The 18,884-nt window shown below is 40.8% G+C and overlaps 1 protein-coding gene across 1 annotated transcript in view; it reads right to left on the reverse strand.

The window, feature by feature from the left end:
* The window catches only part of MYRFL (myelin regulatory factor like), a 184,662-nt gene that overhangs the window by 85,580 nt on the left and 80,198 nt on the right, over window positions 1-18,884 (reverse strand). The window contains exons 12-17 of the mRNA XM_073620053.1: window positions 18,381-18,441; window positions 18,140-18,219; window positions 9,079-9,150; window positions 5,212-5,270; window positions 3,692-3,847; window positions 2,419-2,484 (exon numbers count right to left, since the gene is read on the reverse strand). Of these exons, the coding sequence (XP_073476154.1) occupies window positions 2,419-2,484; window positions 3,692-3,847; window positions 5,212-5,270; window positions 9,079-9,150; window positions 18,140-18,219; window positions 18,381-18,441 (494 nt within the window). The remainder of the gene's footprint in view (window positions 1-2,418; window positions 2,485-3,691; window positions 3,848-5,211; window positions 5,271-9,078; window positions 9,151-18,139; window positions 18,220-18,380; window positions 18,442-18,884) is intronic.

Consider the following 18,884-nt stretch of genomic DNA (forward strand, 5'->3'; position numbering starts at 1 on the left):
ATCTGATGATAACGTTTGAGCTGGAAAAGTCTATCTTTAGCAGAATTCAGACAAAAGCGTTGAAACGCGTAGGGGTCACTATTGGGCTTCTTAGCCTTCATGGCAGAATTATTTTAACACTTGTTCTAATTTTTTCTAATTTGTACAGAATTATTGTAACACTTGTTCTAATTTTTTTCAAATTTTTTCTAATTTGTACACATTATGGTTTATTTTCTTAGTATACTAACAGCATACTAATTATCTGCAAATTGTCCTTTGACAAACACGAACGTAGTGACATACAGCGTATAAAGAGGAAGTTCATTTCTCAAGCGCCACCCTTTGGACCCTTATGCTAATTTCATGTTAGTAGAGGTCTGGTGAGCGTTGATTCGCGATTTTCAGATCGTACAAAACAAATGCCTTTTAAAATATGTTTGGCATAACTACATGCAAAGCAGCTTCATTATTATCCAATTAAAGAAGATGAGAATTTTGACATTTCATCAATTGCCGCATCACGAATGTTAATTCTAGATTACGGACAGGAGTCGGGTCTCTTTTAGCCAAGAGCAACATAGTGTAATACCTGGAAATCAAGTTAGTATTATTCGGGGATAGTAGTATTTCCTCTGAAGGGGTTTTGTTTAAGACCAAGACATCAGGCTTGAAGCAGGTAACAGTACTGGATTTCAGTAGAGGGATCGCATATTCTAACTTAAAATCCTTAAATGTTCCTTCATTAAAAAGTGTATGCACAAACCTAAGGCTCAAAGAGGACAAAGAATCCAACACTAGTGATCAACAAAAACTCAGGCAAGGGATGGTTGACCTAACTACAGTTATTAAAAGAGGTGGACCAGAACTCCCTACAGATGGTCGTAGTAGCATAATGAAGAAGCTTTAACGTAGTTTGAGGGTGGTGCCCTGAAAATTATCTATATTTTGATGGTATACAGAGTTATTTATGAAGCCATAATAGCAGCCCTGAGGCTGTGTTGGTATTATTACTCATCGGTCATAGCCAATCATGTATAGGGATCAATTGTGCTGCCAAATAATAGAGACAGAAGTTAGGGAATACCAGTCTGGGGAGATCAGATGGCAAATGACCACAGCTGATCACAGTTGAAAGTCAACTGGCTTTGTCTGCCATTGATAAGGTGATTAGCTACATCTGATTACGTTTAGGGGAGGAGGGTGATCCTTTTTTCAACTCAGTGATTCTGATATTGATTTATTTTTTTTTTTAAATGCTCTGACATGTTGGTTTTATATCTTTCACTTGGATGTTATAGGTTGCACTGAGTAAATACAGCTGGATAAAACAAAAATCGTGTCTGTCTTCTTTTCAAACACAATGTGATTAATTTAAAGGGGGCGATTCTTTTCTATACCCACTGTACAGTATATGCAGCACTGTAATTTTTATCCTTTTTTTGTGTATGGCACCTGGTATTATAGGTTAGTCATTTGGTATTATCTCTCATTTAACATGTTGGTACAGTATATTTTACAGTGTGAAAGATGTGGTACAGAAAAGACAGCAAGCATAAAAGTTTTGTGCATGAAACGATTTATTAGTAAAAAGCTTACTGTTTATCAAAGGCAAACAGGGAGTACAGCACCAGCATTATTAAATTTAAACAAAAAAAATGGCACATCCTACTCCAAGATTGCAAATTGGGACCCTCATTACCACCTATACCCATAATAATCTACAGGAAGTCTCCAGTATTAAAAATAAGATTTCCCCAACAAACTTAAATGTACCTACAAAGAAAGAAAGATTCTTTGCCATTTCTTAAATGATTTAAACAAGGACAGAAAACTTTTCATGCTAGTGATAGAAAAGAATTTAAAGGGTAACTCCACTTTCGTGGGGGGGAAAAAGAGCAAATAATAAAAAAACATAATATAGTGTACACAATTGCGACTCAAGTCATATTGTAATTGAATGTTATTAAAATGTACCTTTCCTTTTCAAATCAGCAGGACTGTAATTTTTGGTAAAATGCAATATGGCTACCTGGAGGCATTCTGTACACAGATGGTGTACAGAATGCCCCCTGAAAAATATAATTTCCTGCTTGTGTGATTGGCTCACTGATTTGCTCAGAAGTCTGCACTAAGCTAAGATTTTTGGCATCCCCTGCAAAAAAAAAATCTTTTTTGGTAAATATATAAAGGGAAATCACATTTAAAAGGGATGAACCTTGCCAATTTCCTCAATAGAGCCCTGCAGGTGCGGCAGCTGACTGATAATTATAAAACCACTCTCATGCAGATTGACTTTGTACATGGACACAGAAATAAATATTTCTTCAGAATAAAAAAGTTTGTTAAAATCCCTGCAATGTACATAGATCAACCAGAGGGGAATAATTTTTTTTCTCAACAAAAGTACTCTAGTGAACATGTGATTTATGGCCTTACCTGTCCCCGTGGCCTTCTTTACATTGGCTGGATGAACAGAATGTTCTGCAGTAGGTGTGGCGAGCTCTGCAGATTGAAAATGGCAGTTTAGACCATGGTGTTCTATAGCACTTCATGTTGAAACATAACAAATCCACAGAAGATTTGAGGGTTTTTGTTATTGGATCGATTCCTTCTGACCTTCCATCAGCTAAACAATTCTGTACACTGTACAGAAAATTATGTAAATTATGTACACAAGAAACATTCTGGATTTATACACTAAAACCTCTAGCCCTCATATGTTTAAACTAACAGCTAGAAATACGTTTTGTTTTTTGACAAAACGTAGTTATATAGTATCTGTTATTTATATATCATATATATATTTATATATATATATATATATATATATATTTACCACTTATTATGGCTATTTATTTAGACCTCATTTTATATAGTACTAATGATTATTATCATTAGTATTATATTTTACCATTTTTTAAATAATTTTTATAAAATGACAAAATGCCATACAATTCAAAATCCTCTAATACTTTAAAGGGCTTGTAAACCCTCGTTGTTTAAAAAAAAAAAAAAAAACATGTCATACTTCCCTCTACTGTGCAGTTCATTTTGCACAGAGTGGCCCCAATCCACCTGTTCTGGGGTCCCCCGGCATAGCTATCAGTTCCTCCCCGCATTGGTAAACCCCCTAGGAGAAGCGCTCTCCCTGTTGGTTACCATGTGGGTGCACTCCCGAGTCCAGCATTTGTCCCTAGACACAGAATGCCGGACTCGGCCCCGTCCCCCGGCGCCCACATCATTGGATGTGAATGACAGCAGTGGGAGCCAATGGCTGCGCTGCTATCAAGCTATCCAATCAAGAGCCAAGACAACGGACAGAGAGGTAGAGCGCATCTCCACCAAGGGAATGAACGGGCTCAGGTGATTAAAACAGAGGGGCTGGTCAGTGTCCGAAGTTTTTTTTTTTTTAGGATGCATTAAGGTGAAAAAACACAAGGGTTTACAACCCCTTTAACATTTTCAATATAAAAGTTTTAATTTTAGGATTTATTTGTATGGATGCAATTTTTTTTAAATGTTTCAATATATTGGGGAGTATGTCTCCCCAGTGATGCCTCTTCTAGCAATATCATGTATCTTATTACCTTTACTTAACGATGTTATGCAGTAGTAGAACTAATGCGACCCCCTTCTTGGGTTACCCTATACAAAATTTGGTATTCCTTCCTTAAAGATAAATAGAACTGATAAAAAACTGTGGACTTACTTTTTTCTACAGTTTGTGCTGCCTCATAGTTAATATCTCTCAGTCTGGGTGGTTGAATGGAACAGCAGTACTCTTGGTTACACGGTAGGAGGTCACAAAAATTGATTTCCGTTGCACCAACAGGCATAGATGTTGTCGTAGATGTTTCCCTTGAAACTGTACAATAAAAATAATCATCAGTTCTCAACCTCACTGGTGACACTAACTATCTAAGCACTCCTTCAGTGTCACCTTCAACTCTACCTCTTCTCATCTACTTCTTTCTGTAGGGGTCTGTCCATGGACTCCTTCTAATCTCTATCTGCACCATCACCCTTGGTCAGCTGATAACTTTGCACGTCTTCAAATACCATCTCTATGCTAAAGACTCTCATATCTATTTCTCTACTTTTCAGTTCACACCCTTCAGTCTTCTTGCGCATCACTCATTTCCTGACATATTAGTATGAATGTCAGACCACTTCTTAAAACGCAATCTTTCAAAGACTGAACATATAATATTGACAGAACTATTAGTCCTTCCACTCTAATAGGGTACTAGGTGTAATCTTAGACTCTGACCTCTCCTTCCAGCCCCACATCTAGACATTGTACAAATCTTGCCACCTTCACCTTCAAAAAATGTCCAAAATACACCCCATCTTAACCAACGACACCTCAAAGCTACTAATTTACTCACTTATGCTCTCATATACTGCAACTCCCTCCTTACAGCCCCCCCCCTTTCATTCTAACAGGAATGCTGCTGCCAGAGTCATCCATTATTAATCACCCAGAATCTGCCACCCCTGTCTGCCAATCCTTTACCGGCTTCTGATCACCCAATACATTTAAAATAATGAACTTCTTATAAAGCAATCTGGAATCCCAACCTCATCTCAGAATATCAACTGAACCACCCTCTTCACTGATTTCTGAAAACTCATATCTTCAGGCTATCTTGCCTCCAGATAATAACTGAATTTTACTTTCTCAAACAACTTATTCCCACACAGTTATTACCTTTTGTATCACTTGCCCTTCCCTTTAAATTGCAAGCTCTCATGAGCAGGGACCTTGAATTATATTGGAACTGTATCATCTCCCCTATTTTGTAAAGTGCTGCACAAACTGTTAGCTCAATATAAATCCTGTATAATATTATAATAGTAACATACTACCCAGTAAGAATTTTATTCTAATAACTGATGCAATCAATCGTAGTTTTATCCTTAAAGGTTTACTTAAAAAGTTACTGGGAGAAAATGAAGGGCTTAGTGAATCCTGACCTAGGTATGGGCCTAACTAACCTTATGATAAATGCAGATATACAGTAGGTACATGGTTTAAAATGCATTTAGGGATGTTTTACAGTGGACAGTATAAGAACCTTTTCACAAGCAGCAGCTTCCTATAGTCAACACAGATAAAGTTTTCAACTCACCTGCTAGTCCCTCCATTTTATATTGAACAGAAAATAATATGAAATCAGTTCTACAAACATTAATTATTGCATGATTACTTTTCAGATATGTGCATACCTATCATGGTTGTGTAAACTGGTGGTATCAAAGAGCTTGCAGCACTTGTGAAGTTATTCCTGTAGTTGAAAAAGAAAAATGATGGCAGCGCAGGATGGAAACATACAGTAAAAATGTACACATTATAGGGTCTATATTTATAAATGTTTTCACACAACGGTTACACAACTTTCACAAAAAATTAACACATTTGTCCAATTGGATTGAATTGGAAAGCAAAAGTGAAGCTTCTTAGTTTTCTAATTTAATAGACCCCCGTGTCTCCCATTTTTGACAGATTTTGAGTATTGTAAATATACAGTGCCTTGCAAAAATATTCACCCCCCCCCCCCCTTGGCTTTTTACCTATTTTGTTACATTACAGCCTTTAGTTCAATGTTTTTTTAATCTGAATTATATGTGATGGATCAGAACACAATAGTCTAAGTTGGTGAAGTAAAATTAGAAAAATATATGCATAAAACTATTTTTCAGAAATAAAAAACTGATAATTGGCATATGCGTATGTATTCACAAAGTATTCACCCCCTTTGTTATGAAGCCCATAAAAAGCTCTTGTGCAACCAATGACCTTCAGAAGTCACATAATTAGTGACATGATGTCCACCTGTGTGCAATCTAAGTGTCACATGATCTGTCATTACATATACAGACCTTTTTGAAAGGCCCCAGAGGCTGCAACACCTAAGCAAGAGGCACCACTAACCAAACACAGCCATGAAGACCAAGGAACTCTTTAAACAAGTAAGGGACAATGTTTTGGAGAAGTACAAGTCAGGGTTAGGTTATAAAAAAATATCCAAATCTTTGATGATCCCTATGAGCACCATCAAATCTATCATAACCAAATGGAAAGAACATGGCACAACAGCAAACCTGCCAAGAGATGGCCGCACACCAAAACGCATGGACCGGGCAAGGAGGGCATTAATCAGAGAGGCAGCACAGAGACCTAAGGTAACCCTGGAGGAGCTGCAGAGTTCCACAGCAGAGACTGGAGTACCTGTACATAGGACAGCAATAAGCCGTACTCTTCATAGAGTTGGGCTTTGTGGCAGAGTGGCCAGAAGAAAGCCATTACTTTCAGCAAAAAACTAAATGGCACGTTTTGAGTTTGCGAAAAGGCATATGGGAGACTCCTAAAATGTATGGAGGAAGGTGCTCTGGTCTGATGAGACTAAATATGAACTTTTTGGCCATCAAAGAAAACGCTATGTCTGGCGCAAACCCAACACATTACATCACCCAAAGAACTCCATCCCCACAGTGAAACATGGTGGTGGCAGCATCATGCTGTGGGGATGTTTTTCAGCAGTCTGGACTGGGAAACTGGTCAGAGTTGAGGGAAAGATGGATGGTGCTAAATACAGGGATATGCTTGGGCAAAATCTCTACCACTCTGTGTGTGATTTGAGGTTAGGACGGAGGCTCACCTTCCAGCAGGAAAATAACCCCAAACACACTGCTAAAGCAACACTTGAGTGGTTTAAGTGGAAACATGTAAATGCGTTGGAATGGCCTAGTCAAAGCCCAGACCTCAATCCAATAGAAAATCTGTGGTCAGACTTAAAGATTGCTGTTCACAAGCGCAAACCATCCAACTTGAAGGAGTTGGAGCAGTTTTGCAAGGAGGAATGGGCAAAAATCCCAGTGGTAAGATGTGGCAAGAAAGCAACTTGGAGCTCTGATAGCCGCAAAAGGTGGCTCTACAAAGTATTGACTTTAGGGGGGGTGAATAGTTATGCACATTGACTTTTTCTGTTATTTTGTCCTATTTGTTGTTTGGTTCACAATTAAAAAAAAAAAATCTTCAAAGTTGTGGGCAAGTTCTGTAAATTAAATGATGCAAATCCTCAAACAATCCATGTTAATTCCAGGTTGTGAGGCAACAAAACACGAAAAATGCCAAGGGGGTGAATACTTTTGCAAGGCACTGTATGTAAATATACTGTATATGTACAGTATATGAATTGCAGTTTACCAATTCTTAGTCTGCGTTTGATTTCTTTTTTAGGCTTTTTATCCTTTTTTGTCACCTGCTGTTCTGGCCATTAAGTCTGCTATTTTTCAACAAACCAAGCTGTCCAACAAAAGTGACAATTATAGTGTTGAGACAAACCCATTAACACTCACAGGGATGCTTACAATGATCAGCTTTTATTTATGTAAACCTGTTGGCTGGGGCCTACAAGGGTTTAACTTGTTTTCTGTTATATGCCCATGTTTCACCTGGCTGAGCTCATTTCCTCCTGTTAGCTAAGCCAGCTGGGTGCCAAATGTTTGTATTTTTTCCTGTGTCTTCAAGTTGACCTGTGTGTTGAGGTAGCCAGGCTGTAAGCGTTAATGTCTTTCCCACCATATTCAGTCGGATACCACCTCCTACAGGCCAGCCAACATAAAATGGGCTGCCTTAAAGCCCCTGGGTTGATCCATGGAGAAATATTGCCAAAATGTAGCTGGATATTCTGCTGGAAGAATTACCCCCTTTGGTGGTGGTGATAGAAGCCTTTACAGGGTTCCTGGAGAGGGTCTCATGCTGGGGACCTTATGGACTTGTAACTGTTAATCATGGACTTACTGCCTTTGTGGGTCACTGCCAATCATGGACTCTAAGGGACTATTAGTACCTCTTGTGGATTATTGCTCTAATGGACTATTGCCTAAAAAGTGATTGCTTTCTGGACTTGCCTTCTGTATAAGGTATGCACACTCTATGTATGTTAGAAGAGCTCTGTACAGGATTTTTGTTGAAACTGCTTTGTGAGAACTGTACTGTATTTAGCAATTACATCAGTAAAGAGGATACAATACATGGGTCTAACACACAGAGTACTGTCCAGTGGAAGTAAATGTGTTGTTGCTAAGGACTACAATGCTGTGTCATTGCTTAAAGCGAAGTTCCACCCAAAAGTGGAACTTTTGCTTATTTGTCTCCTCCCCCCTCTGGTGCCACATTTGGCACCTTTCAGTGGCCGACTCCCCTCTATTTGGGACGGGACCAGCACAGAGTGTGTAAAAACCTAGCCTGGAACCACGGAAGAGAGTGTGTAGAGGGGCCTCTGGAGAAGAGAGCAAGCACAGAGGTTAGAGAGAGAAGGAGAGAGCGCATTTCCTGTATCCCATAGCAACCTTGGGATGTGTCACTAAGAGAGATAACATCCACTGCTGGATTGGTGCAGCCCAGTACAGGCACAGTGGTACCAGCTTCAAAATGCCACACACCTGGCATCTATGCAAAGGAGTACTTAAAAGGTAACTTCATTTTTGCCGGAAAAAATTAGCAAATAAACAAAAAGTGTAATATAGCATATACAATTGCAACACAAATCATATTGTAATTGAAAGTTATTAGGAATTACCTTTCCTTTTCAATCTGCAGCTGCTGTAATTTGCTGTAAAATGCAATGCCTTCAAGTCATACAACCGACTTAAAGTGAAAGTAAACCCTCCTATCATTTTCAGCCAAGGAAGCTGCCATCATGGCCTCTTTTCAATCTTCAGATGCCATGATACTGCACATGTGATCAATTATGACACCAGCCATTGGATGGTTTGACAATTAGGTTGAGAGCACAACCAATGTGACAGTTAGCATTCCCAGCATGCCGGGAATGTAACTCTTTTTGAAACTGTTAAATTGATGGGTTTACTTCCGCTTTAAGAGAGTATATATTCCCTCCAAGGTCTTCAATCAAAGCCAGGACATCTGGCACATGAAAATCTATATCTGGGACTTTGCCAGGGAATCTGGCATATTAAATCTTATGCCTGGGTCCTCCTATCAGCCACATTAGGTGTAAACTGAGAGGTGCCTCCAAAATAACAAAAACAGACTCTTAAAATCATCCACACAGACATAATACATACTGTAATAGTGGTTCTTTTTCGATGGCTTCTTCTTGCACATATAATATATACAATGTAGAAATGGTCATGGCACTAAAAAACAAACAAATTATGGTCACTGAAATCATCACATTAATAAGAATTAGTCTAATAAATCTAATAATACTTTACAAATTACAGAGTTCTGAACTATGTAGTTCCATAAACATAGCTAAGTATTTACTGACTGTATAAGATGCCTGTAGGCCAAACACCTAGCAGTATACAAATACAGACTTTTTTTTTTTTTTTTTTTTTTTTTAGAAAAGTCAGTTGTTGAATAGGATTCCTTTCATGGGCACCAGCATGGATTTGGGTGGTGAACAGAAGCAATAATCAAACTATGGCACTGGAGGGAACCTGCTATGGATTACAGAAAGGAGTTTTAGATCTGATTTGTCGATGAGAGGTTTCATTTTAACTTATGCAGAGGAAAACCAAAAGAACCCAAAAAGCTCTCCACTAAAATGCAATCAGGATCAGATGATTAGATTATTATAAAAAATGTATATACATGTTATCACTTCCATCACATATATATTAGATTAGATCACTAATACAACCTAAAATATTGAGCCTTATACCAAACGTGCAAACAGCTGTTTCAAGCTTAGCCCTGATAAGGAACGGATATACAGAAAAATATATGCAAACCTGCAAACAGCTGTTTCAGGCTTAGCCCTTATGAATAAACAGAAGAAGCTATGTATTCTTTGAATTAGTGCTCAGGGTGCAACAACACAGAACAGCCATTAAGGTTATCGTGAGCCAAATCCCCTCTATTTTAGGCTGCTCTCCAGGCAAACAGCTAAACAGTTGGAATACACATATGGGACCAGTTTTCCTGGCCAATTAATGTTTATGTCTGTCAAAGCCCATGCAGACTTGACTATTCATTACTGCAGCTATGCATCTCAGTTTGGTCACCATCTTGCCCCCAGCTTGTGACTGAACAAAAGAAGGAGCATCAGAAATTTAAACGAAAATGCCATGTAAACAGAGCCATGAAAGTAATTCCTTGCGGCCAAGTGGGTATTTAGAAGTTGCATAGATACAGCCTAAAATTACAGAGCCATTTGTTCTATCTTGAAGACAGTTTTTTGATCACCAGGTAAGAAAAACACAATACATGGACTCAAGCTTGGGGAGTATCATACCAGAAGACCTAGAAAGTTTATGGTGAGGTGGACAAAAAAGTAGCTAATGAGATGAAAGGATGCATTCACATCTACCCATTCGAAACATGCATTTTGTGGGCTTTTTTTGGTGCAACATGCATTTAGCAGCCCAATGATTTCAACGGGCTGCCCTACATGTGACAAAGTAGCTCCCTGGAGCATTTAGCCATGTTCCAGTTGGTGCATTTTTTTACTATGCACTTGTCGTGCATTTTGCCTGCAGCAAAATGTGCTTTCTTACGTTTGGCATGCCATTACCAATTAATGGCACCGCAAGCAAGATGCACGCAAATGCGTTAAAGTTTTTAACACACAAAAAAAAATTGGTTCCCAATCAAGTTACCACTGTGACAGTCAATCACAGAAGTCAGATGATCAACTGATGCTTCTCACCCTCGTGTACAAACGTATGGTGATACAACTGCTTTTGAATTTTTTTATGTATATGTAGCACCCTGAAGTCTAGACATGGTTGCTCCCAAATTTACCTGCCAGGTATAGTTGCCTTGGCCAATTGTTAGGGATCAATTGATTTCACCCTAAGTCTGAAATTGCTGCACTTCTCTCTTCTGTCGCTGGGTGGACGGGTACCTGGTGACATTAGATAAGACAAGGGCGATGCAAGGACAGATTAGGAGTATATGGGGTGTCTCAGCCAATGGGCAGGGGTTTTCTTGGGCCCCTTAGCCTGTTGGGAGAACCTATATATTTGGATGGAGTCAGGTGATCGGGGTTCTGTGCCACCTGGATGGGTGTCTGGGTGGACGTGTGTTGTGCTGCCGGGCTGCTAGGCCAGAGTTTGGGCCTATCCCAGGCACATCTGGCTGCTAGGCTGTCTGAGGGCCTATCCAGAAGCAGGAGAGCAGTGTAGGGTTGGTATTGCGGCTTGCAGTCCAACCAGAAGTGACGGTTCTGCTGGCTGGAGAACCTGTTGTGGTCAGAGGTAGAGGGGAAGCTGCCACCACTAAGGGACCATCCACCTTGTTACCAGGGACCACAGTGAGTAGCTGAAGCAAGTACCAGGGCAGTGTTCTACCAACCGGGGATGGTGAAGAAATGGGAAACCTCAGCAGGTGCCAAGTCAGGGACCCAGCCAATGGGGTGACGCTTGAGGAGTATATGGAGTGCCAAGCCAGGGACAAAGCACGGAAGCGGGGGTGATTGAGAAAGATACTAAAGTAAGAAGATTAGAAGAGCTCACGGGATTCAGTGGCAGTGAATCATCAAGTCTAGTGAGAGAGACTGGGAGCTCAGTGGGCTATGAATCTACGAGAAGCTATTGTATAAAAGTAAAGGAGTTTGTTACAATTTGTGTTAGGAATTGTTCTAAGACTGTTGCCATAGGATACAGCTACAGCTCTCCTACACATGCAGATGTGGTGCCGGCTGGGTGCCTTTCCCTGCATGGCTGTCTACCTGTAGAAGTCTCGGAGTCTGCCAATTGACATTGCAACTACCTAAGGGTGTCCTGGCCCTAAACGCTCTCTCTCACAGTTCTGTTCAAAAGAAAATAAATCTCTTTGCATTCAAGAAGTGTCTGGCACCCATGAATCTACCTTACATCACACCCACTATGCCTTGCAATCCACTCTATACAGAAGGATGTCAGCTGTTCCTGGCTCTGGAGGTTCTCATTAGACCAAAGGAGGCTGGGAACCTTGCTACATATAGCGCCCAATGTGGGGCAAAGGTGTTATCCTTGCCCATAGCAGTCGCCCATAGCAACCGGTTACAGCTGCATTGGGAGTTCATCTGACTCTGTGGGAAAGCGGCAAGTAACATCTCTACTTCTCATAAATGTGTTATTTAGCATTCTAACAACGTGGGGAAGAACCAGCAAGTCTCATTGCTCATGGAAGAGGACAAGCCTGGTCGTTTGACACGCCAGCGATGTGAGGGTTAAAACAAACTCCATTACAGTTTTGGTGCGCTGCAGTATAAAGAAGTCGTGCGTTAAAGTTTCCAGAAAGTATCTGCAACAATCCGTTGGCAGGGGAGGGGCTCCTGCTCTGCAGAGGAGAATAAGGAAGTGCTGCCACATGTGCCTGGTTGTGGGTTGAAGAAGATGTCGCAGTTTGGAAGCGAGATAGCAGATTAAAGAAAGTATGCTCCGGGTGTTGGTTTTGGCCTGAGTGAGGCTAAACCTGTTCTGACTGACACCGAAGTGCGGTACATACCGAAGGGTAATCTTGCCCTGTACACGGCTGGGACAATTTTCTGCGGGAAATGTTCCAGTCTGGCCACGCATCTGAGGCCTTGGATCGTCTGTGGACATTGTGGGGAACACCTGCTTGAGGTAGTCGCACCAGCCCAACCTCCGCAGACACTACAGGCTGATTGGGACAAGAATGTCGCTATCCCAGGTAGGAGTGATATCAAGAGCCCACCTGCCATCACCAGAGTCATGCAGGAAATTGCTCCTACTGTCTCGGCAGCTGCCCCAGAAGCCAGCGCTCCGGTTGCCCCTCGAGGCTGCGGTCAGACCCATCTGCACGCCCTGATGTCCGAGCCACCAGGGAAAAAGAGTACCAGAGTTGGGTAAGCCTGCAAAGGGTGAAAACCATGTGTCTGTAGGGGAGGTGATACCCGTGGCCATTACGGGAGACAACGTGGTTGTGCCGGTTAAAGCCAGTGCCAAACTCAACTACCTCTCAGTTGAAGAGTGCTTCTCCATAACAGATTCAGACGTCCCCTCTGATGGATTGTCTGACCTGTTTTCGGACACTTTATCCTGGACAGGGAAGTGGAGTGAAAGTGATGAGGAGCAAATGTGTGAAGTAGAGGAGGATGAAGTTCCCATTGCTACTGCTGCTAGTGTAAAAATTGAGCTGTCTACCAATGCAGCTCAATCCGTACACATTATCAGGTCCTTTGAGGAGGATTGTTGGGCCCAATGGGTCCCCAAAGTTTACACTACTAAGCCTGTGCCTGCGACCAAACCTGATTGCAAGCCAAAAGTCATTGCTGGGTACCTGGTTCAGCGTGTTCCAGACGCACGGGTCCTACCAAGGTATGAAGACCCCAACACTGCCTCGGCTATCTAAAATACAATGGATCATTATAAAGAAGGTGGCTGAGGAATACGGGTACCTGTATTCCTACATACCACCTCACCTAGAATAGGACATTTTGGATAAAGAGACCCAGTTTTCTCTGGATCCCTCTTCAGATATACTTTCCAAAGCTGTCACCAAAAGTTGCCGAGAGGTATGTCTCAGTGCTAGACACCTGGGGTTACGGACAGAATATAATCTAGACAGTGTGATTATCAGGCCCGACAAGAAGGGCATCAAACACTTCATTACTACGGTAAATACCAAAGGAGAAGATTTGAAGTTGACATCCCAGGTACTGCTGGTAAACTCCATGGAAGTGTATCTGTTCATATAACCCTTGGATTACAAATGTGTGCTGTGTGGAGTTAAGGAAGCTATGCTGGAAGCCACTTCACATAAAATGTATTGCTAGTGGAGAACATTCCTGCTGGCTGTACTGCTGAGATTGCGCTGGACTGAATGCTTCAGGCAGATACAGGGAGTGTCCACTTGAGTCGTGCTGGCCAGTACTCAAAGTTGCCAGTATGCCTCTCTCTGAAAAGTAGTCTGCTGATGTGAAGTTCAGCAGGTTTGTTCCTCAACTAATGAGGAAATCTTCCTCAGTTCCTGGCCGTCTTGCGGACAGATTGAGGCTACTATTGCAAGGGGACCTGTGTTCAAGAGTGCGGTCCCTTGCACCATGGTTTGGCTGCTTGTTGCCTGAATGCAGCTGTGTCTTCTTGTCCCTGGAATTATCCCTAAAGAAGAAGGGAAACTGCTAGGAAGTATTGCTCACCCTGAGTGAAAGTTTGATGGACTGTGCCATGTCAAGGACACTGGGGTGTGTAGTTACTCAGGTAGAATAGGCTGTGGCAAAGGGGCCAATTCGTACCTCTTCTCTATGAATAATGGACTAACCCATGCTTCAGAACTATGTTAGTGTTGATCACCAGGTGGCGTGAGCAGTGCTGACCTGAGTGAATCTCTTCTTATTATGAGTAGTTTGACAGAACATGCTAAGTAAAGTTCTTTAGATTAATTGGAAGGGGTCGGCATTCTCAGCTGAGAACAGGGCCCACTTCTATATGTATATGGTTCAGACCTACCATAGGGTGTACTTACACTGCTATGCTGCCCTTGGCTAAGGACAAGTAACAATTACTTAACCACTTCAGCCCCAGAATGATTTACACCCTTCCTGACCAGAGCATTTTTTGTGATTCTGTACTGCGACGCTTTAGCTGACAATTGCGTGGTATACTAAACTAAAGAGATACGTAGGATGGTAAAGGAAAAAAGAAGATATAGAGGTATAGCTGAGAGAGAAGAGTATAAAAATAGATTAAAGGAGGTCAAACTCATTATCTGTGGTGCCAAAGGACAGAAAGAGAAGGAAATTGCTAAATCTATTAAGAAATCTGTTAATGTACCTTTTTTTTTTTTAGGTACATTAGTGATAGAAGTAAAAAATACAATGGGATCACTAAAATGAAAAATGGGCACAAAACTTATGATGAAGGAAACCTGGATGTAGTAAACCATTTAAACAATTACTTCTGTTCAGTCTTCTCAGAAATAAATTGTACCAACAATAACGAGTTGGGGAATCATATTAGTTCTGATTTTTAGGATTTCTGGAGACAGAGGTAGCAGAGAAACTGGCTCAGTTTAAGCTTAATAAAGCAATGGGCCTTGACAGTATTCATCCCAAAGTTCTAAGAGAACTATGAGGTATAGTTTTTGGACCATCAAGGGATCTTTTATTCAATCCCTTCTAACAGGAAAAGTTTGCCATGACTGGCATACAGCAAATATTGTATCTATCCACAAGAAGGGCAGCAAGGTAGAAGCTGGCAAATACAGGCCAGTGAGTTTAACATCAGTTGTAGTCAAATTAATGGAATCATTTCTAAAAGGAAGGATCATTGATCACTTAAAAATACACAACTTGCTGGACCCAAAGCAGCATGGCTTTATTGGGGGGCAGATCATGTCAGACAAGTCTGATTTAATTTTTTGACTTTATTACAAATGTTTTGGACTAGGGTGGTGCTGTGGACATAGCATATCTTGATTTCAGCAAGGCATTTGATACAGTTGCACATAATGATCTAATAAAAAAGTTGTATAAGCTAGGACCTAACCCTTGTGTGGTTCAGTGGATATGGAGTTGGCTAAAGGATAGATACCAGAGTGTGGTTGTAAATGGAGTTCACTCAGAACAGAGACTAGTCACTAGTGGTATACCACAATGCTCTGTACTAGGTCCTGTTCTATTTCAACGCTATGTAAGTGATATAACTAAAGGTTTCTTGAGCACAGTATGTCTTTTTGCTGATGATACAAAGGTGTATAATAGGGTTGATATCCCTGGAGGTGTCTGTAACATGGAACATGATTTAGCATTGGTGGAAGATTGGTCAAAGCAGTCAAAACTGCAGTTCAATGTTTCTAAATGTAAAATAGTGCACCTACAGAAAAATAATCCCTTGAGAGAGTACAACATTGAGGGGTACAGTGTTAGCTAGCACTACAGGAGAAAAAGATTTGGGGGTACTTATTTCAGATGATTGCAAAACAAGCAAACAATGTGACCAGGCAGTGGGAAAAGCGAATAGAATTCTAGAATTCATCACTAGAGGGATCACCAGCAGGAGGAAGGAGGTTTTGATTCCCCTATATAGATCTTTAGTTAAAATACTGTGTCCAGTTCTGGAGACTTCACTTACAAATATATATTGATAAGATACAACGAGTCCAGAGACAGGTAACACAAATGGTGAAAGGTTTGGGGGATAAAACATACCAGAGCGACTTCAGGAAATGAAAATATATATTAATATGTACAGTCTGAAGGAAAGAAGGGAAAGGGGAGACATGATTAAAGTCTTTAAATACATCAAGGGGGTGAATAAGGTTTAGGAGGGCAATTCTTTCAATATGAAACCAAAAACAAGAACACAGGAACATGACCTCAAACCGACTGGAAGCAAGTTCAAAACAAATTTTAGAAAGCATTATTTTGCTGAAAGCGTAGTTGATGCTTGGAATAAACCTCCAGCAGAGGTAGGAAGACAGTTAACAGCTAATGGCTTCAAACATGCTTTGGACAAACGTAGATCTATACTCAGACAAAAAAGTTAATGAAAAAAACATGATAAACAAAAAAAAAAAAAAATGGACAGACTTGATGGACTACTTATGCCCCATACACATGGATGGTTTTTCCGACAGAATTCCGCTCAAGCTTGCCTTGCATACACACGGTCACACAAAAGTTCTCTGAACTTTCGACAGTCAAGAACGCGGTGACGTACAACACTATGATGAGCCGAGAAAATTAAGTTCAATACTTCCAAGCATGCATTGAATTGTTTCCGAGCATGCGTAGGAATTTTGCGCGTCGGAATTTGTACAGACGATTGCATTTTCGTATAGGAACTTTTCCCGACCGAAAAATAGAGAACATGCTCTCAATCTTTTGCTGGCTGGAATTCCGCCAGCAAAAGACCGATGGAGCATACACACGGTCGCATTTTCCGACAAAAAGCTCTCATTGGAGTTTTGCTGGCGAAATTTCCTATCGTGTGTACGTGGCATTAGTCTTTTTTTGCTGTCACTTTTCTATGTTTCCCTCTTTGACCTCTCCTGGTTCCTTCAATCCACCTGATTCCTGAACGCTGTTGGTTCTGGCAGGGTAGGGTACATCTTCTGGATGTTTTTGCTGTTGCCTGAAGTCCTGTCAATGGGGGGCCATTTAGTAGCAGCAGTGGTGGGATTATTCAGGCCCCACTCCTCTGAGGATGCCTGACAGGGGAGGAAAAGGCATCGGATCTTGCCTGGTGTTCCGTCCCCCTGCTTGGCATGTTTGTGGCACACAACACAGACTTACCCCATAATGTACTTTGAGATGGTATGCGAAAGATGCTCATTCACCTATGTTGTAGGAGCATTTTCAGCTTCGTATACAATAGAGAAAGCACTATTTCCAGGACTTGCTACATGCATTGTTAAGACATGGCATATACTGCTCCAATTACATATGGACATCTATGACATCACACTACAGTGCATAGGGGATATAGTATACATTGGATAGGGGTATCCTAAAGGCTTGGGGACATATTCATACAAGACTATATAGTCATTGACTAATGCCACTCTTGCACACTACAATTACTTCCCTGACAGATATAGCCGGTCGGCATATATCCCCTAGTTTTGGCACTGCATGATATAGGATGATTGCCCCATATTAAGAGGATCCACTAATGTATACATCTTCTTCATATACTCATGTGGGACAATTTTGTGGCACTCATAATTGTACATTGTGGACCAGCTAAATACTGGTCCTAATCTCTTGGGGATTGAAGCCTATATCTTCCACCTGCTTGGTAGCTGCATTCTGGGGCAGGACAACCTGTGAATTCATAAGTTGGTTGGATAACCTATTGCTGTATGAGCACTTTTTGTTCACTTGGTTGCTTATGTTTGCTAATTTAGTTGCTTGCATTTTGAAGACATTCTGACAAATCTGGATGGATTGGGATTATTGAAAATGAGAGGTAGCCTTTGATCATTATTAATTTAATGCATAGGAATTTGAGGCATGATGCCTTAAACAATCATTAAAGGATCTGAATTTAACCAAAGTGAAATTCCTTCCAAGAAACCATTTTAACGTGATTTTAAAAGGTATACATTATAAGTGATATACGGTATGTATATTTAACGTTGTGAAATACTTTTTAAAAAAGGGGGAAGGTATATTTATCATGCCTTTTAGTCATATCTCCACTTTGGGGACATTTTGTTTTAAGTACTTACCAAAGTATCATGACAGAGATCAGTGCAATTACTGTAGCCTGGAATATTCTTCTGGAGCATTGTTGTTGTTTTGTGGGAATCTACAAAAATCAAGAAAGTGAAACAATAAATATTGTGTACTGTATTCTTCAAAAAAATTGCATAATGAGCATTGCAGAAACATTTTCTTGTCCAACATATTTTCACAATGTTAAAGTACATAATTTGATTTCCTTTAACATCTTTGGTTTTTTCTACTAACCTTTTTTACTTTTACAGTTAATGGTATCTTTTGCAGTGGTGCGCGACTAACTTTGCTATATCTGTAAAAACAAAATCAAATTGTTGAAACTGGTAGTGTATTGATCAAACTGCAAGGATAGCTTCATGTGTCCTATATGCACAAAAATGGTGCCCTGTGTACAATTCTAATATATTTCACAAGCACACTATTGGGTCATTAAAGCGGAGTTCCAGCCAAAAGTGGAACTTTCGCTTTAAAAAAATCCTGTCCCCCTGACATGCCACATTTGGCATGTAATTTTTTTTTGGGGGGGGGGGGGGGGGGCAGGTACCTAGTTTTGCCAGGTACTCAGCCCCACTTCCATTCAGGCCACCTAGATGGCCCCTCCCTCCCTGCAATCTTCTGGGACACGTCACAGGTCCCAGAAGATTGCCAGGCCATTCAGGACGTGCAGCGCGATTTGCGCATGTGCAGTGCGCACCCGGCTATGAAGCAGTAGTGAAGCCGGCACCGTGGAGAGGA

This window comes from Aquarana catesbeiana, linkage group LG03 (genome assembly GCF_042186555.1).
Source record: "Aquarana catesbeiana isolate 2022-GZ linkage group LG03, ASM4218655v1, whole genome shotgun sequence".
Taxonomy (NCBI): domain Eukaryota; kingdom Metazoa; phylum Chordata; class Amphibia; order Anura; family Ranidae; genus Aquarana; species Aquarana catesbeiana.